Source organism: Salvelinus sp. IW2-2015, linkage group LG27 (genome assembly GCF_002910315.2).
Source record: "Salvelinus sp. IW2-2015 linkage group LG27, ASM291031v2, whole genome shotgun sequence".
Lineage (NCBI taxonomy): Eukaryota > Metazoa > Chordata > Actinopteri > Salmoniformes > Salmonidae > Salvelinus > Salvelinus sp. IW2-2015.
In genome coordinates, this window is record NC_036867.1 from 7,069,941 (window position 1) to 7,090,772 (window position 20,832).

The window sequence follows — 20,832 nt, forward strand, 5'->3', positions numbered from 1 at the left end:
AACACGGTTAAAAACTTCAGTCAGTGTATAAACCGTAAGAAATAAGCGATAAATCATACAAAACCGTTTCATTGAGTTTCAGTAGTTTTAACGTAATGTAACAGTGTGTGGATCATAATTAAAGGGACATTTGAATGAATACCTAGAATTTTACTGTAGATATATGCGTTGGATGAGGTCCAATTTGGAATATGACTGATCGATTCCTTTAATTTCCTATAATACATTTCTATCATGGTCTGGTACCAGGTATGGTAAAGACGGTCAAACAATCTAGGTAATAACTACTGTAAATGTAGTCAAAAATGTATAACTGTCCCTGCGTGTATATTATTACATATACACACACATGTTCAACTGTAACAAGTTTGCATATTGAAGGAGGAAAATTGTGTTTCTAGCTAAATCTCGTGAAAGAAAGAGTAGGCTTGCGGAGTACACAGCAGACAGTGTGAACAGGACAGTGTGCTGCAGGATTTCATGATTTGAGGTAAAAGGCGGAGGAGAATCCACTAGAAAGATGGAGGTTGATTTTCACTGTTGCACACCTGGGTCACTGTCGTCCCGCTCGTAGCTGATTGGCTGCAGTTGCTGGACGATGTAATTGGCCATCTCGTGTGTTCCTGCAGCGACCACTCTTCGGGACATGAGGTCAAGAGGACCCCCTGGAAAAGAAAAACACATACATATGTTATGTAACAAACACACTCATATAACCACATATTAAAATAAACTATAAAAAAATAAAACTATAGATAAATACATTAATCTGTCCTAACCCTCAGCACCAAAAGCCTCCCCACTAATAAAAATAAATAAAAAATAAACTATTTCAATCACATTTCTATTCAGGCACCATAGCGACCCACTACTAGACTGTTGGAACTGGTTGAAAGATGGAATGGAGTCTCTTCCAACATTACAGGGAAGGAACTGATAGCTTGGCTTCGCCTGGCCTCAGAGGGCCCTTGTTCTCTCTGGGCTGCCAGACTGAACTGCAGCACACCCAGCAGCTGACCACATGATCCTGGCCTCACATCCAGACCAGTCCCTCACACTCTCAACAGTGGTCCTTTTGTGCAACACCCCGGGACTGGGGAGGAAGGGATGAACGAGCCGGGCAGCCAGTCACTTCTTCAGCCGGATATCAAGCTCAGCCTCCACAAAGGCTTCGGAAGTCCATTCACTCATACAGTATCACTCAAGGGATAGCAGCCATCGTGTGAAATACAATACATTATGGATTCTCTTTTTAAAAGTAAGTGTGTCCATCACAATAATGACAGCCTATAAGAACTGCTTTAATCATACTCTAGGGACTTTTCCATAATAACAGCATGCATTCTTTGCATTCTGTGGGGCCTCAATAGTTATTTTCTCAAGTGAAAGCTCTAGTTAATATATCCATCTCATCTATGCCTCCTCCAGGAGAACCATACAGCTGAGAGCTCAGTTTGAGACCAGATAACAGAGGACAGACGGGACAACTTATTTAAACAGACATTGACTGCTTGTGAAACCGGTCCCCATCACCCATCGACCATCATTGACTAGCAGTAACATATTCTATTCTAGAACCCCCACCTGAGGTGTCTATGACGACCCCCCCGGCCTCTCGGATGATGACAGCTGCGGCGGCGATGTCCCAGCAGTGCAGGCCGTACTGATAGTAGGCCTCAGCCGCCCCCGTGGCTATCAGACACAGGGCCAGGGTGGAGCTGCCGATGATCCTCACCCTGGAACACAAGGAGTAGCCTAGGGCCGTGTGTATCAAGCGTCTCAGAATAAGAGTGCTGATCTAGGGTCAGGTCCCCCCTGTCCATGTAATCTTATTCATTGTTATCTTAAAGCCAAAACTGATCCTAAACCAGCACTCCTACTCTGAGACATTTTAAATGTACGGCCCCTGGTCCCAGATCAGGTTGTGACAATGGCCATAGGAGTTGGCGAGAAAGATCAAACAGATCTGGTACCAGGCTATTCAAGGAAAGTCTAGGGCCAAAATACATCACTGTATTGACATTTGGAGCGTGCCACATAGACCCTGATGTGAGGCCCATTAGACCAGGAGCGTGTTCATTAGGGAACACAACGGAAAATGAGTGTCCAGGTAATCCCTCCCTGTTTTAGTCTGTTTTCTTCCGTTTGGTGCCTAATGAAGATGACCCAGAATGACCACTGACATTATTGGAGAACAAACAGTCAGTTCGTACCCATGAGTTGGAGCACTCAGTAACTTCATGATGTTCCCTGAGAAAATGTTCAGTGTTGCTGGGTCCCGCTTGGCTCCGATCTCGGTCAAAATGAGCGCCTTGGAGACATCTGACAGTCGTTGGGAATAGAAAAACAGCTTTAGATTAGGATAATGGATACAGTACAGGTGTGGGAACTTCATTTGATCACTCTTTTGTTGCTGAGAATTTTACTGCACCGCAGGAGACAGATCTTTGTGATTTACATAAATTCACTGAAAACCCACAGTTATATTAACAGTATTGCACCTTTCATGTAGTCTAATTTTGGCAAAGTAAATAGCCTAATCACAAATGTTTGAATCCTATTGCTGCAGGATTATTTTGCTGTGACAATATAGGTCAATGGAGATTTTATATCTGTACATTTTGGTAAACCAATATTTTTTTAAACATAAATTAACCTCTCTTGGGTAGGGGGCAGTATTTTCACCTCCGGATGAAAAGCGTGCCCAAAGTAAACTGTCTGTTACTCAGGCCCAGAAGCTAGGATATACACATAATAATTGGTAGATTTGGATAGAAAACACTCTAAAGTTCCCAAAACTGTTAAAATAATGTCTGTGAGTATAACAGAACTGATATAGCAGGCGAAAACCTGAGAAAAATCCATCCAGGAAGTGGAATTATTTTCATGTGCCTGTTTTACAACTCAATGCCTATAGAGAATCCAATGGGTAAGGAATCAGATTGCAGTTCCTATGGCTTCCACTAGATGTCAACAGTCTTTAGACATGGTTTCAGGCTTTTATTTTGAAAAACGACGAGTAAACAGCCATTTTGGTCAGAGGACAGAGGAACTTTGCAGACCTGATTCGGCGCACCGTTTGTTATTTTTCCTTTCTATTGAAAACGGTATTGTCCGGTTGAAATATTATTGATTATAAAGACAATAAAGATAATCGCATGGTATGCTTTCGCCATAAAGCCTTTTTGAAATCTGACACAGCGGCTGAATTAACAAGAAGTTCATCTTTCAGCCGATGTATAACACTTGTATATTTTATGAATGCTTATTATGTGTATTCCTGTATTTTGAATTTGGCGCTCTGCAATTTTACCGGATGTTGGCCAGGTGGGACGCTAGCGTCCCACATACCCTAGAGAGGTTAATCAATCAAGCTTTTGATAATTCTACATTGTACAATGTTTGAGTTGCTTCCCTTGGTAGTTTAACACATTACAATCCACTCTGAAAATGTGGGTGTGTCACACAAAACAACAAGGAGAAGTTGACTTACCTTTTTCCTTTGATACTTGGATCCTTACACCATTGCAAAATGCCCCATGGCCTTTTCTAGCTGTGTATAATGTTCCATCGAAGCAATGGTAGATCACTCCAAACTCAAGCTACATTTGAAAACAAATGAATAATAATAATGAGAATATTTTCAACTTGATAAATTCTGTTTACCCACATTTCTCATGCTTACCTCTTTCTTTACAGCGAAACCAATGCTAACTGCAACCATGGGGAAACTGAGAAAATCAAGTACATCATCAGTAAATCATCTTTGGTGATCGTATTCTATCGACGACTAAGCATTCATCTTTTATTTTTATTAACAGCTATGTTCTCTTGATTTCAACATGTATAGTTCCAAATCTCTAATCTGAGGAAATGGCTGTTGTGTATATATTTCTGCAGGAATCTGTATTGTACCTGTGAACAAAGTTGCAGGTCCCATCGATAGGGTCTATGATCCAGGAAGGGCTGTCTGTGAGGATGCATTTCTCCCCAGCTGCAGACGACTCCTCTCCAATGAACCTGTCAGGTCACAATTTACAGTGAGTGAGTACCTTGATTCACGTAAAAATAATGTATTTGCATACCCCATGGCTGTAAGGAAGCACCATTCACTACCACTCAGCAGTGTCAGAATGAGATGCCTAAATTCACTGGTGTGTTAAAATGCTTCAATTCACAAAGCAAAGTTAACTATTAGCTCACTACTTACAAGGAGATTATTTTTGATGATTCAGTTTACCATCACTCGCTTGTGAAGAGAGAAGCCAACGCTTACTATTTTTGACCCATTCCATTTAATTGTCTAGACAATTCCCCTCGACCCTATTTCTTCAAAATCCACAGATCTGAATGGACTGTAAAGGATGTTGTCAATATAGGGATGGCTACATGGCTGTGGCTCCACCTAGCCCTCCAATACTGCTAACACTTATTCAGTAAACACAGAGATCTTTCAGATCTGGAAACGCAGAGGGACTAGGTTAAGGGGCTAGCTAGGGGCCAAAATGGAACCACCCCTGTGTTGGGAAGATACCATTGGCATACCAGGTCAGTTGGAGTGCTCTTCGTGCTCGCACTCTTCTCATGGGGGCAAGAGAAGTCACTACAGACACCCTGGTTCGAATCCAGGCTGTATCACAACTGGCCGTGATTGGGTGTCCCATATGGCAGTGCACAATTGGCCCAGCGTCGTCTGGGTTTGGCCGGTGTAGCCCGTCATTGTAAATAAGAATTTGTTCTTAACGGACTTGCCTAGTTAAATAAAGGTTACATATTTTGGGGGGAAGATACCATTGCGTACCTGTGTGAGGGGAACTTGTCCCTGAGGGTGGAGATGATGAGCTCTTCCACCTGCTGGTCTGCCTCCGTCACCAGGTCAGTTGGAGTGCTCTTCGTGCTCACACTCTTCTCATGTTTCACTGCCTCCTGTACTACCTGGAGGGAGCGGGAACAAGTAACATATAACACACACCACCAACATTCAAGACTGGGAATCAGGACTGTCTGTGACATACAGCACATGGGCTTTCCAAGTCATTTTGAGGGTAATCCTGGTTTATACAGTATCAATATATTAAGGAATAGGCCTATTTTGAAGATTCTAATCTATGCAATAAGCTTTACTGGTCCCACTTTTTTTAACAGGTATCATATACGTAACAATGTGTACCTACACTGTAATTACATTGTATCTGTACCTATAACTGCAGTACCACAAAAACGTGGTCTTAGAGTCACTTCACATAAAGTGAGCCCAGTTATCTTGTCTACTGTTACAATGTCTGCTTTTGTCTGCCTGATTAAACAGGATAGGAAGATCGGAGTGGCAAGTTCTGCCAACCTCAATGTGTCAACACGGTGAGGCATAGCAGGTCATGACCATGCGCTGTGTCTAAAGTATAGCCCAAACGGACGTAAATTGAATAATAGCGCCATCTGCCAGCCAATTGGGCTATCTAAGTAAAGTGCAATGGATAAACTTACAAGTATGCATCAGTGTGCTATGATAAATAGTCTGCACTGTATTGAAATGATTAAACACTTGTTGAAATACAGTGTTACCATGTAGGTAAAAAAATATATATATATATGTATATATAGGTCTGTGGGGCAAAATAACCCCTGCAGGTCCTCAATACAAAATAAAAAATAAGTTCTTAACTGACTTGCCTAGTTAAATAAAGGTATGTAGCCAGGTTAAATGTAGCCAGGTTCGAAATGTAGCCAGGTTAAAAACATTTTAGCCAGGTTTGCAAAAATATAAGATGTCGTTACCTACATTAAAAAAACGTTACAAAGAGCAACATAGAGACATCATGGAATTGATGGATTTCGGCGCCCTTGATTTACCTTGCCAGCTCTACATGCAACTTCTACAGCAACATCCATGCACTCCTGCCAGCACTTGTCGCTTTCCGATGTTGCCATTTTATAACGAGGAGCAGATGCTATTGTTTTTCCGTTTACATCAACTTATTCTAGACATCCAAGAGTCAGCAAATGATAACCTATTATGTGGCTTGCGTGCGGTGTAGGCTACGGTCTCTGGTATGGTCCTGTAATGGCCGTTGTCCTCTGTCAACTTACTCGGTGCTGCAGACGGGTGCTCTCGCCTCCACTGTCCTGTTATTGAGTGGATTTGTGCGGCCTATATGTCCGACCTTCGATACAACAACATTTGTAAATAATGTACGATTCTACGTCGGATGCGAAGGGCCTTGATAGGCGCAAAACAAATCTCTAAAATAGTCCTGTCAACGCTGATGAAACATGACCAGTCTGTTCGGAACTAAATAAAAGCAACTCCATGTTATTGACAGCCATTGTCAACCTGTAGCCTATAAATAAATCCAAGAAATAACATTTGGCGAGGAAAACTCTTGATTAAACAATATTGTATTTTACGTATTTAACTCAAGTTAGCTCGGCACGTGGAATGAAATATATTGCAGGTAACAACGATTTATCCAGAAGAGGATGCAAGGCGCATTCTTCTCCAGTAATAACGAAAGAGATGCCGCAGTGAGAAAGGTAAGCGGAACTACCACTGCACCACGTGATCATGTCTGGCATGCTGTCGCCGCGGTCTCCAATGGCTGTCACTTGCAACACCCTTTTGCTAGAGGGATAGCCTACAATTGTATACACGACCAAGAATGTATCCTAGCCTAGTAGACTGCATACATTTGTGCTTGAAGATCAAAGTGAGGTCTCTCAATGCATCGAAAATATTTAGTCTATCTACAGTGCATTCGGAAAGTATTCAGACCCCTTGACTTTTGTTACATTACAGCCTTATTTTAAAATTGATCAATCTACACACAATAACCCATAATGACAAAGAAAAAACAGATTTTTTACGGAAATATACCATTTACATAAGTATTCAGACCCTTTACTCAGTACTTTGTTGAAGCACTTTACGCAGTACAGCCTCGAGTCTTCTTGGGTATGATGCTACAAGCTTGGCACGGCTGTATTTGGGGAGTTTTCCCCATTATTCTCTGCCGATCCTCTCAAGCTCTGTCAGGTTGGATGGGGAGCATCGCTGCACAGCTATTTTCAGGTCTCCAGAAATGTTAGATCGGGTTCAAGTCCGGGCTCTGGCTGGGCCACTCAATGACATTCAGAGACTTGTCCCGAAGCCACTCCTGCGTTGTCTTGGCTGTGTCCTTAGAGTCGTTGTCCTGTTGGAATGTGAACCTTCACCCCAGTCTGAGGTCCTGAGCGCTCTGGAGCAGGTTTTCATCAAGGATCTCGCTGTATTTTTCTCCGTTCATCTTTCCCTCGATCCTGATTAGTCTCCCAGTCCCTGCCACTGAAAAACATCCCCACAGCATGATTCTGCCACCAACATGCACCATATTGACAAAGCAAAAACAGGTTATTTTTTAAATGTTTGCAAATGTATTACAAATAAACCCCAGAAATATCTTATTTAATTATTCAGACCCTTTGCTATGAGACTTGAAATTATGCTCAGATGCATCCTGTTTCCATTGATCATCCTTAAAATGTTTCCACAACTTGATTGGAGTCCACCGGTGGTAAATTCAATTGAATGGACAATATTTGGAAAGGCACACACCTGTCTATATAAGGTCCCACAGTTGACAGTGCATGTCAAAGCAAAAACCAAGCCATGATGTCGAAGGAATTGTTCGTAGAGCTCCGTGACAGGATTGTGTCGAGGCACAGATCTGGGGGAGGGTACCAAAAAATGTCTGCAGCATTGTAGGTCACCAAGAACACAGTGGCCTCCATCATTCTTAAATGGAAGAAGTTTTGAACCACCAAGACTCTTCCTAGAGCTGGCCGCCCAGTCAAACGGAGCAATCGGGGGAGAAGGGCCTTGGTCAGGGAAGTGACGAAGAACCCAATGGTCACTCTGACAGAGCTCCAGAGTTCCTCTGAGGGATGGGAGAACCTTCCAGAAGGACAACAATCTCTGCAGCACTCCTCCAATCAGGGCTTTATGATAGAGTGGCCAGTCAGAAGCCACTCCTCAGTAAAAAAAGGCACTTGACAGCCTGCTTGGAGTTTGCCAAAAGGCACCTAAAGGACTCTCAGACCCTGAGAAACTGTTGAAACCAAGATTGAACTCTTTGGCCTGAATGCCAACCATCACGTCTGGAGGAAACCTGGCACCATCCCTACGATGAAGCATGGTGATGGCAGTATCATGCTGTGGGGATGTTTTTCCAGCAGCAGGGACTAGGAGACTAGTCAGAAACGAGTGAAAGATTAACGGAGCAAAGTACAGCGAGATCAGGACCTCAGACTGGGGCGAAGTTTCACCTTCCAACAGGACAACAACTCTAAGCACACAGCCAAGACAATGTAGGAGTGGCTTCTGAATGTCCTTGAGTGGCCCAGCCAGAACCCGATCGAACATCTCTGGAGAGACCTGAAAATATCTGTGTAGCGACACTCCCCATCCAACCTGACAGTGCTTGAGAGGATCTGCAGAAAATAACGTGAGAAATGCATCATACCCAAGAAGACCTGAGGCTGTAATCACTGCAAAAGTTGCTTCAACAAAGTACTGCGTAAAGGGTCTAAATACTTAGGTAAATTTGATAGTTTTTTTATTTGTAATACATTTGTCTAATGTCTAAAAACCTGCTTTTGCTTTGTCATAATGGGGTATTGTGTGTAGATTGATGAGGGAAAAAAACGATTTAATACATTTTTGAATAAAGTTGTAACGTAACAAAATGTGGAAAAAATGAAGGGGTCTGAATACTTTCTGAATGCACTGTAAAGCAGGCAGACAGGCAAAGGCATTCAGTTACTGTTCTATTGTACATTAGAATGGTGACCTAAGTGACTTTGAGCATGGTATGATCGTCGGTGCCAGGTGCGCCGGATTCAGTATCCCTCCTGGGCTTTTTACGCACAACAGTGTCTAGGCTTTTTCAAGAATGGAGCTACAAAAATAAAAAATCTGTGCGGCGGCAGTCCTGTTGGCGAAAATAGCTTTTTAATGAGAGAGGTCGAAAGTGAATGGCAAGAATCGTGCAAGCTAACCGGCGGGCCTCAAACAGACAAATTAAGGCACAGTATTACGGTGGTGTGCCTATTGGAACGCACAACTCGTCAATCTTTGTCACGGATGGGCTATTGCAGCAGACGACCACACCGGGTTCCATTCCTATCAGCTACATTCAAAAATAAGCGGCTCCAGCACAGGAGGTTGGTGGGACCTTAATTGGGGAGGACGGGCTCGTGGTAATGGCTGGAGCGGAATATGTGGAATGGTATCAAATACATCAAACACATGGTTTCTATGTGTTTGATGCCATTCCATTTGCTCCACTTCAGCCAATATTATGAGCCGTCCTCCCCTTAGCAACCTTCACTGGGCTCCAGTGGGTACGCGATCACCAACACTGTACAATTGAGGGGTGGAAAAACATTGCCTGGGCCGACGAATCCCAGTTCCTATTGCATATTCTGATGGCAGAGTCAGGAGTCAACGGTACAGGCTGGTGGCATAATGGTGTGGGGAATGTTTTCCTGGCACACGTTAGGTCCCTTGATATCAATTGAGCAACGCTTGAATGCCACAGGGTATCTGAACATTGTTGCTGACCAAACCCAATAGAGTATATTTGTGATGAGTTGGAATGGGCTGTTTGCAGCATGAATGTACCGCCGTCCAATCTGCAGCAACTGTGTGATGCCATTGAGTCAATATGGACCAACATCCCTGTGGAAGGTTTCCGACACCTTGTAGAATCCATGCCCCGAAGAAATCAGGCTGTCCTGGAGGGAAGGAGGGTCCAAGCCAGTACTAAATGGGTGTACATAATACAGTGGCCACAGTGTATTTGACCACATCTGTATCATTAGCATTCATTAGCATAGTTCACTCATGTAATGTACAAAGTGTGGCAGGTAGCCTAGCGGTTAGAGCGCTGTGCCAGTAACTAAAAGGTCGCTGGTTCGAATACATGAGCCAACTAGGTGAAAATCTGTTGATGTGCCCTTGAGCAAGGCATTTAACCCTAATTTTCTCCAAGGGTGCGTACTTGGTCCAAACACACCAAGACAGTCGTGAAGAGGGCACAACAAAACCTTTTCCCCTCAGAACACTGAAAAGATTTGGCATGGGTCCCCAGATCCTCAAAAAGTTCTACAGCTGCACAATCGAGAGCATCCTGACCAGTTGCATCACCGCCTGGTATGGCAACTGCTCTGCATCTGACCGTAAGGCACTACAGAGGGTAGTGCGTATGGCCCAGTACATCACTGGGGCCAAGCTTCCTGCAATCCAGGACCTATATAATAGGCGGTGTCAGAGGAAAGCCCATAAAATTGTCAGACTCGTCACCCAAGTCATAGGCCATTTTCTCTGCTACCGCACGGCAAGCGGTACCGGAGCGCCAAGTCTAGGACCAAAAGTCTCCTTAACAGCTTCTACCCCCAAGCCATAAGACTGCTGAACAATTAATCAAATGGCCACTGGACTCTTACATTGCCCCCCCATTTGTTTTGTACACTGCTGCTACTCGCTGTTTATTATCTATGCATAGTCACTTCACCCCTACCTACATGTACAAATTACCTCTAACATGTGCCCCCGATCACTGACTCGGTACCGGTGCCCCATGTATATAGCCTCGTTATTGTTATGTTATTGTGTTACCTTTTATCATTTTTTCCTTTAGTTTAATTGGTAAATATTTTCTTAACTCTTCTTGAACTGCACTGTTTGTTAAGGGCTTGTAAGTAAGCATTTCACAGTAAGGTCTACACTTGTTGTATTTGGCGCATGTGACAAATAAGGTTTGATTTGACTACTATGGCCGACTCTTTGAACAGCACGTTTCACTGCATCTATCTGGTGTATGTGACAATAAAACATCTATTTACTGTTTGTTGACAGCACTACCCTATGTACCACCTGAATGATGCAGAGTGCACTGGGCAGGATGTCGCCTCTCCTGAAGAGCGCCACCAGATGTTCCATGAGCATTATGACATGCTATACCAGGAAGCTTCTCAAAGGGTGAGTTTAAATACACAGAACTATCACTCACACATGGGATTCATCTCTATTGTCTGAAGTGGCCTCTGCTTGCTTTCATAAGTCGTTTTTTCCAGATCAGTGCAGATGAAGGAAAGGTCCCAACAGAGGAAGCCACTTCAGACTGAGATAAATCCCTAAGAATCATTCTGAAGGGTATCTTTCTGACTGAAAACAATAATAGGTTGTCACTTACAAGCTTGTGATTGGAGAAATATGATGGATTCTTTTGGTTCCACTCTGCAGTTACTTTGCTAGTTTCAGCCCCGCCTTATCCTGAGTGGCCACACCCACAGTGCCTGTAAGGTGGTCCATGACAACAAGCACCCAGAGATCAGCGTTCCTTCCTTCAGCTGGAGAAACAGCAACAACCCCAGCTTCATCCTAGTAACTAACTGTCAGGGTTGGGGTCAATTCAATTCCATTTCAATGTAAGTTTACTTCATGAATTTAAATATAGTTTTAGAAGGGTAGAGAATCGGGACACAACCTCCCTCTCTCTGCAGGGCACCTTCTTTCCCGCGGACTTCCAGTTGGCTAAGTGCTTCCTGCTAGAGGAGAGCAGCGTGGTGGCCATCTACTGCGCCACAGCCATGGTCGTCTCCCTCATGCTCATGGCCCACCTCCACTTCTCAAAGAGATTCATGCTCCTAGCCACCAGCCTCATGGGCAAGCACAAGGGCCTGTGACTGTTATAGTGAGTGTTTTCCTTAGATCAAATAATTATTTCCTTGGCAGGCCACATAAAAAAAGGGTAGCATTCAGGTTAGCAAATAAACCAAAAGTGTGATTGAAATCAAAGTAATGGCAGGGGACGTCTCATCTGTGTGACCGACCACCTTTGACCTCCTGACCCTGACCATGTTCATCACTGAGACCAAAGAGGCTGTAGTAGGGTTGACACTCCTGACATCCAAACCAACAGCACCTTTTAAAAGGCATTGGTGACGCTTTGTTGGTGCATTTTAATAGCGTGCAATGATATGTTATCCGTTCATTCTCTTTATAAATTATTGGCAACAATTCGTTTTTTTAAAATCCCGGTGAGTAAGCTATGGCAGGGCCATCTTTGACCTTTAAATGTGACCCGGATGAAAACAGTCGAGGGAAGACGGCGGAACTGGGTTTCTTGCAACTGTAATTTATGCATATACAAAGTGTACATAAGTATCATTTTCCCACATATTCAGTTTAGACAAACCAACAACAAAAAAACAAAGGTCTTCTGATGTGCCTCTTTATTAAAATAAAAATACTTTTTGTATTCCTTAAAGGCCTGAAAACACAAACGTTATCACATCTACCTCCTCGCTCTCAGAATAGACTTGCACATTGAAAGCTTCTGTTCAGTGTAAAGAATATCCTGTCTAACTGTGCCCACAATGCCTGTGCCATTGTGAAGGGATCTCTATGACCGAAGGATCACTACTTTATCATCTCGTCTCATTCTATATAAGTTGATGCCTATGCATCTGTATGCATACATACGTTCTAGACATTCATAAATATGTATACGCATAGGCACACACATTACTATGTATAATTGTACATATAGATTTATAGAATATATGTATATCTTTATAAATGTATATGTACATATATATTAATATAAAATGCACATGTACAATGTACATATACAATGCATGAGTACATGTGTGTATATATGTTTTACAGTACATGCATGCTTTGAAGCACACATACACACATTTACTGGCACGCGCATGTATACATCTCATACACACTTCATATCTAAAAAGATGCTTCCTACTGTAGTAAAACAACGCCAGGTTGCGATTTGGACACGTCAATGGATCTTCCAATGTATTAAAGCTGAGAATCAGAAATAAAAATATACATTTTCACCGTCGAAACGAAAGAGGATGAAGGCATGTCTCTGGCTGCGACCTGGGGTCACTGCGGTAGGTAAGTGGTTAATTTGCATAATGTATACAGGATTTGTGTGTTTTTTTTTTACACCGCACAAATTTTTCCGCCGTTTTCTACTAAAGAACATTTTCCATTTTTATAAACCAGAAAAACTAACCTCTACAGAGAGAGAGAGAGAGAAACTCCCTGCCTGCAGTCTCTACTGTCAGAGAGAGTTTGACATCAAGCTGTACAGCGCAGTCAACAACATACATCAGAGCTCAATTTACAGGTACAGCCATTATCAAGGCACAAAGATATTCTACAATAAGTTTCTCTCAATAAAGTTGTACAAAATAACATTACATTTTGCAGTCTGTACAAGATAATCAACCTTGCACAGTGTGCAAGATAATAAACAAAAACAAAAATATATTATATATATATATATTTATATATATATAGAACTATTGCCCAAGAGGATCTAAGTCAAAAAGGACTGTCTGTGGGCAAATCAAAGTGAGTGTGGTATTTCTCTTTCCATCTAGACACGTGGCAGAATGCTGCTGCTGCTCTACGGCAGGAGGTGCATTGGACTCAAACTCCCAGCCTCCTCCTGGTCCTCCCACAAGCCCCACCCCCTCTATGCTAATTCTACAGCTCTCAGCATCCACACAAAGGCAGTCTGAAAGCCTCTCTCTCCATCATGTTGCAATAAAAACAAACAAACCCAAATAAAAAGTGACAGAGTAATAAATATCTCGGTGCTACATCATGTGTATACTTCCTTGACGGCGTTAAGTTACCTGATGCAAAGTGCATTACATCTCCTGCCCGCCCCACCGCCCCACTCCTTCATCAAGTACTCAGAGCAGAATAGAGAGAGAGAGCGAGAGAGGGAGGGAGAGAGTGAGCAAAGCGGAGTAATCCATGCAAAGGAGTGTCGGAAGGTTGATTCCAACTCTGGAACCAACACACACAGGAGTTACCTCATTAGATACCTCAACTCTCTCACGCACACACACACACCCTCTGACAACATCAGCTGGTCCGGATCCAACCACAACAGAAACTACAGAAGACTAGTTCAAATCAAAAACTACAAAACAAGATGTCTAAAAAGGCTTAGTGGAATGAGCAGAATAAAGGCATTTGAAATAAAAGACAGGCACACACACATCCTTTCCCATCCCCACTTATACCTACAAAATAAGAGTAAAAAAATGGGCCAAAATTAAAGAACAAAATAAATCCAACAATGGCAAACAAAATGACAGCATTGTGATGCTTCAGTAGTTCTCCTGGTCCCTGTGGTGAAAGGAACTTGTGTTTTGGGAGTGGAAACAAACTGCACCGGGATTGGCCCAGAGCCGACTGGATGGTGGGCTGCGACCAATCACAAGAGTTCGTACTGGCGCAGGTGCATCCTCTGGATGATGTCTCGGCAGTCGTTGAAGACGCGGCGGATGTTCTCCGTGTCCACGGCGCAGGTGAAGTGGGGGTAGCAGTAGTGCTTTCCGTCGCCGCTCGCCGTGCTGATCCTCTGTGGGGAGACATGCACATTTCTGTTAACTTCCTGAATTGAAACCGAAATGACCCCAAACCTGAAATGGTTAACACCACAAAACAAGCATCTACAGTCAGTACATAGAATGAAAACTGTACGTACAAGAAACTCATCTCGGATGAAAAACTTGGCCCGGGTCACTTTAGGGTCCTCTCCGGGGTCTGGAACGGCTGTTCAGAAAGAGACAAACAGAAGAAATCCAGGTTCATCAGTACAAGGATACAATATCATTAGGACTGGATGTAGTGCAGTGCCTGATGACGGTATCTGCAATCAAATGTTTATGGAGCATCTCTAACTAGTGCTCTCCGTGCTCAAAACTATTCTGTGATTTCATTTGACGATGGGGAAGAAAGGCATGTTTATGCTATTACATACTGCAATTGAGTACCTGGGATATCTATAAGTTAGAGGGTCATATGAGGTCTAAATAAAGGTTTATTCCAGGGCCCGCAGAAATGATTCCATTTGAGTCACAAATTTCAAAAGTGTGAGTCGCCAAAATGGGTTAACCTTTGTATACATATTGAGGACCGGTTTGGAGGTCCTTCACTGTGAAGCAACAACAACGATTTGGTGCACGCTTCGTTGCTGGAAGAGTGTAATGTGTGGGTCTCTTAGGTTAGTAAATCTTCTTAATTATTATGATCAAGTTTTACTTAAAAAACAGTGTTTTCCGCACATCTCAGTACCCACCTTCGGCCGGCACAGTATAGCGAGCGTACTCAGGGAAGTAGTCTTCAAGTTTGGATTTCCCTGCTAAGATCTTGTCAGCCAGCATGTCCTGCTTGTTCAAGAACAGGATGACTGAAATGGTCCGTAAAAATCTGAAAAGAAAGATTGTAAAGAATGACGTGACTAGACAGGCATTTAAACAATGACACTGTGTCAGAGTTATTGGAATGTGAATGGATGGGTTTAAAAATAAAATATCTCTATCCAAGTCATGTTTTGCTTCTGTTTGACCGATTCACACTGATATCACCACCTTGACTGATTCAAACTAAAACGGGAAGCATGCTTCAGTCTGTTACCATTATTACTGTCAATCGCTAAAAGTACATCCTATTACAATAATATTTACTCCAGTAGTCATATTATTATACATGAAGTGTTGCAATGTACTTTAAAACAAATTTTCACCAAGAATTTGCTACCGAAAATAAACAAAGCTGGTTTGAAATTAATTCAGTTTGCAAATGTATTGCAAGTATATTGAAATCACAACAAAATGGAATGCAAACGTTACATTCGCCTATTACTAAATCTGGTGTGACATTTTTCTGTAGGCCATAATTGAGTCGGGAGAGGGCAGAGAGCCTGATTAGGTGACCAGGACCAACCTGTTATTCCAGATGCTCTTGAAGAGATCCAGGGATTCCCGGAGTCTGTTGGTGCTGTTGTCTTCCCTTATGACCATGTTATAACTGCTGCTTGCCGCCACAAAGATGATGGCCGTCACGTCTAAAAGAAATAAGAGCACATTAAATGGGTTGTTTTAGCATGAATGGTGCATAATGGTGTGCATTATGAGGACCAGACGCAGTGACATCGTAAACCATGTAATGTTAAAGGAAAATTCCACTAAAAGACTATCTTTAGTCATTTGTTTCATTAGTCCACTGTTGATACAGTCCAAAAATGTCATACTATGACACCTTCTGTATTTTTTGTTACTTGGTAGCAACTAGCTACAGACCCTGTGTTGCGGATCATTTACAACTATTTTGGACTGTCCAAGTTGTAACATTAACGTTAATCTCAGGCTTCACTAACTAACGTTACGGTTTTAAGTGGAGATATTCTTTGCTACTTTTCAAACGAAGACTAAGTAATATTTCACATAACAAGTTGCTATATATGCCTTCTGTTTTATTCATGAGGAGTAATAGCCAAGAGAAGGCAGGAGACACTGTTTTGTTAAGCGTCACATTGGTTAGACCGCTCCCTGTAACGGATCAGTCGTCCACCAGACTACACTCTACGATTAGAGGGAGGTGGAAGAGGAAGCGTTGGGTGTCTCGGTTAGGGAGACAGGGGAATGGGGTTCAGTGTTTTACTGTTAGGATAGATTTATGTTTGTTTCAACAGATCCTCACTACAAAATACTAATGCGGTCCTTGTGGTTACTAAACATACACTATCACCCCTATTAATCAACCCGTTCACACACCCCAATATCCCAGACCTGTGTGTAAATTGTAACACACATCTAGGCACCTTGTATCATTGCCTGTGGGAGTGTGCTGAGATAAACATTTTGGAGCTCAGTGCGGCGCTATATCTCTGAGATTACCCCAATACCATTAATCCCTAAACTTTGCGACCTAAATCTTTACCCAGAGAATATCTCTTTACATAGGAGAGAACAAAATGGTTGACCTCTGTCTATTACAAGCTAGCCGTTCAATTTCTCTCCTTTGGAAGTATGTAAGTTTCCCCTCACTTGGTCATCGGTTAAAATAATTAACGTCAAGCCTAGCTCTTGAAAAATTCACTTATATAGTAAAAAAGAAAGCCCCATTACTGTTTCACCTGTCCTTGTGATCGTCTTCACCCCCTCCAGGTGTCGCTTATTTTCTGTGTTTCCTGTCTCTCTGTGCCAGTTCGTCTTGTATGTTTAGTCAAGTCAACCAGCGTGTTTTTCCCCGTACTCCTTTTCTATTCTCTTTTGCTAGTCTTCCCGGTTTTGACCACTGCCTGACTCTGGACTACTTTCCCGCCTGCCTGATCATCCTGCCTGCCCTGACCTTGAATCGGCCTGCCCTTCGGTACCCATTGGACTCTGAACTGGTTTTGACCTTTTTCCTGTACACTACCATTCTCTTGCCTACCCCTTTTGGATTAATAAACATTGTAAGACTCCAACCATCTTCCTCCTGTGTCTGCATCTGGGTCTCGCCTTGTGCCTTGATAGCCCCAGAGTTGAATGTTATTTGGGAGAAGAAAAAAAAATCTACAATTTTATTTTACCTTTGTTTAACTAGGCAAGTCAGTTAAGAACAAATACTTATTTTCAATGACGGCCTAGGAACAGTGGGTTAACTGCCTTGTTCAAGGGCAGAACAACAGATTTTTACCTTGTCAGCTCGGGGATTCGATCTGGCAACCTTTCGGGTTACTAGTCCAACGCTCTAACCACTAGGCTACCAGCCGCCTACAAACCGGTGATATTGTAGAAGCATTGGAACTGCACATCTGTATATTCTAAAGGAATTGATATGAATATTGGCTATAGTTCAAGCGTAATCCGCATGATAATGTGAGGACTTTTTTTCTCTTCCGTTTATCTGTTGTTAATGTTGGGTTGTTGTTCTGTTTTTGTCTTTGGGTAGGGTGAAAAATAATAATTGTATTTCTGTAACTGTTGACTGTCTTATTTGGAACTAATACATAAGTGTAAAATTATATATATTTTTAAATGGACTAATTAAACAAATTCCAAAATAGGATATTTTTTTGTCGTATTTTACTTTAATGAATTCTTCCATATAAAATGTGGAAGTGTATCCAGATGGTATACAATGCTGAGCTACTGTGACACAGTCCCAGGTCTTCCGGTTTCAGGTAAGGTTACTCATTAAGCGAGCATGGTTCACTGAACCACCAACAGTACACTTGCAAAACAACATTGTGGGCAGCAAAATTGTACACATAATCCACATAAACTTACCATTGAAGCACTGGATCCATTTTCTCCTCTCGTCTCTCTGGCCACCAACATCAAACATACTGGGAGGGAAGGGAAAAAACGCTTTAACACATTTCTGTATGGTCCAATGTGTGAAGGTGCCTATTTAACTCAAACATGTCTTGATCTCAAAACATATCTTATTTATCACATGCGCTGAATACAACAGGTGTAGACCATATCGTGAAAGGCTTACTTACAAGCCCTTAACCAACAATGCAGTTTGAAGGAAATAGTGTTAAGAAAATATTTACAAAATAAACAAAAGTAAACATTTTTACAAAATAACAATAACAAGACTATATACAGGGGGTACCTGTACCGAGTCAATGTACGGGGTACAGGTTAGTCGAGGTACACATCACGGACAAATTGAAATGGACAGCGTGGTGAAGAAGGCGCAATAGCGCATCTTCAACCTCAGGAGGCTGAAGAAATTTGGCTTGTCACCTAAATCACTCAAACTTTTACAGATGCACAATCGAGAGAATCCTGTCGGGCTGTATTGTCGCCTGGTACAGTAACTGCACCGCCCTTAACCGCAAGGCTCTCCAGAGGGTAGTGCGGTCTTCACAACGCATCACCGGGGGCAAACTACCTGCCCTCCATGACACCTACAGCACCCGATGTCACAGGAAGGCCAAAAAGATCATCAAGGACAATAACCACCCGAGCCACTGCCTGTTCACCCCGCTATCATCCAGAAGGCGAGGTCAGTACAGGTGCACCAAAGCTGGGACCGAGAGACTGAAAAACAGCTTCTATCTCAAGGCCATCAGACTGTTATACAGCCATCATTAGCACAGAGGCAGCTGCCTACATACAGACTCAAATCTCTGGCCACTTTAATAAACAGACTTAATAAAAGGTATCACTAGTCACTTTAAATAATGCCACTTTAATAATGTGTACATATCCTACATTACTCATCTCATAAGTAAAACTATTCTATACCATCTACTGCATCTTGCCTATGCCGCACGGCCATCGCTCCTCCAAATTTATATGTACAGTTGAAGTCGGAAGTTTACATACACTTAGGTTGGAGTCATTAAAACTCGTTTTTCAACCACTCCACAAATTTCTTGTTAACAAACTATACTTTTGGCAAGGCGGTTAGGACATCTACTTTGTGATTACACAAGTAATTTTCCAACAATTGTTTACAGACAAATTATTTCACTTATAATTCACTGTATCACAATTCCAGTGGGTCAGAAGATTACATACACTAAGTTGACTGTGCCTTTAAACAGCTTGGAATATTCCAGAAAATGATGTCATGGCTTTAGAAGCTTCTGATAGGCTAACTGACATCATTTGAGTTATTTGGAGGTGTATTTGTGGATGTATTTCAAGGTCTACCTTCAAACTCCGTGCCTATTTGCTTGACATCATGGGAAAATCCTAAGAAATCAGCCAAGACCTCAGAACATTTTTTTAGACCTCCACAAGTCTGGTTCATCCTTGGGAGCAATTTCCAAACGCCTGAAGGTACCACGTTCATCTGTACAAACAATAGTACGCAAGTATAAACACCATGGGACCATGCAGACGTCATACCGCTCAGGAGGGAGACGCATTCTGTCTCCTAGAGATGAACGTACTTTGGTGTAAAAAGTGCAAATCAATCCCAGAACAACAGCAAAGGACCTTGTGAAGATGCTGGAGGAAACAGGTACAAAAGTATCTATATCCACTGTAAAATGAGTCCTATATCGACATAACCTGAAAGGCCACTCAGCAAGGAAGAAGCCACTGCTCCAAAACCGCCATAAAAAAGCCAGACTGCGGTTTGCAACTGCACATGGGGACAAAGATCGTACTTTTTGGAGAAATGTCCCTGGTCTGATGAAACAAAAATAGAACTGTTTGGCCATAATGACCATCGTTATGTTTGGAGGAAAAAGGGGGATGCTTGCAACCCGAAGAACACCATCCCAACCGTGAAGCACGGGGGTGGCAGCATCATGTTGTGGGGGTGCTTTGCTGCAGGAGGGGCTTGTGCACTTCACAAAATAGATGGCATCATGAGGGAGGGAAATTATGTGGATATATTGAAGCAGCATCTCAAGACATCAGTCAGGAAGTTAAAGCTTGGTCGCAAATGGGTCTTCCAAATGGACAATCGCCCCAAGTATACTTCTAAAGTTCTGGCAAAATGGCTTAGCGACAACAAAGTCAAGGTATTGGAGTTGCCATCACAAAGCCCTGACCTCACTCCTATAGAAAATTTGTGGGCAGAACTGAAAAAACTTTTTTGAGCAAGGAGGCCTACAAACCTGACTCAGTTACACCAGCTCTGTCAGGAGGAATGGGCCAAAATTCACCAAACTTATTGTGGGAAGCTTGTGGAAGGCTACCCGAAACGTTTGACCCAAGTTAAACAATTTAAAAAGGCAATGCTACCAAACACTAATTGAAAGTATGTAAACTTCTGACCCACTGGGAATGTGATGAAAGAAATAAAAGATGAAATAAATAATTCTCTCTACTATTATTCTGACATTTCACATTCTTAAAATAAAGTGGTGATCCTAACTGACCTAAGACAGGGAATTTTTACTAGGATTAAATGTCAGGAATTGTGAAAAACTGAGTTTAAATGTATTTGGCTAAGGTGTATGTAAACTTCCGACTTCAACTGTACATATTCTTTTTCATCCCTTTACATGT

At 42.4% G+C, this 20,832-nt stretch overlaps 2 protein-coding genes across 3 annotated transcripts in view; both read right to left on the reverse strand.

Moving 5' to 3' along the window:
• Nucleotides 1–437: 437 nt before the first annotated feature.
• On the reverse strand, nt 438–6,062 carry impa2 (inositol monophosphatase 2). The gene is made up of 8 exons (XM_023973195.2): nt 5,851–6,062; nt 4,802–4,935; nt 3,916–4,020; nt 3,686–3,731; nt 3,494–3,602; nt 2,214–2,322; nt 1,585–1,736; nt 438–665 (listed from the first exon to the last, which is right to left on the reverse strand). Exons 1-8 carry the CDS (start codon nt 5,926–5,928, stop codon nt 535–537), a joined length of 864 nt encoding a protein of 287 aa, XP_023828963.1. The 5' UTR covers nt 5,929–6,062; the 3' UTR covers nt 438–534.
• Nucleotides 6,063–13,914: 7,852 nt separating this feature from the next.
• Nucleotides 13,915–20,832, reverse strand: part of LOC111953575 (guanine nucleotide-binding protein G(olf) subunit alpha) — a 57,885-nt gene continuing 50,967 nt past the window's right edge. For both annotated transcript variants that reach the window (XM_023972949.2, XM_023972950.2), the window contains exons 8-12: nt 18,139–18,197; nt 15,809–15,929; nt 15,162–15,292; nt 14,568–14,635; nt 13,915–14,441 (exon numbers count right to left, since the gene is read on the reverse strand). In XM_023972949.2, the coding sequence (XP_023828717.1) occupies nt 14,295–14,441; nt 14,568–14,635; nt 15,162–15,292; nt 15,809–15,929; nt 18,139–18,197 (526 nt within the window). In that variant the 3' untranslated portion in view covers nt 13,915–14,294. The remainder of the gene's footprint in view (nt 14,442–14,567; nt 14,636–15,161; nt 15,293–15,808; nt 15,930–18,138; nt 18,198–20,832) is intronic.

Coding starts and splice junctions, on each gene's coding strand:
- impa2 (XM_023973195.2), bottom strand. CDS start 5,928: ATGGCAACATCGGAAAGCGACAAGTGCTGGCAGGAGTGCATGGATGTT. Junction 3,732..3,915: donor ACCTGCAACTTTGTTCACAG/GTACAATACAGA, acceptor TGATTTTCTCAG/TTTCCCCATGGTTGCAGTTA. Junction 3,603..3,685: donor GTTTCGCTGTAAAGAAAGAG/GTAAGCATGAGA, acceptor TTTCAAATGTAG/CTTGAGTTTGGAGTGATCTA.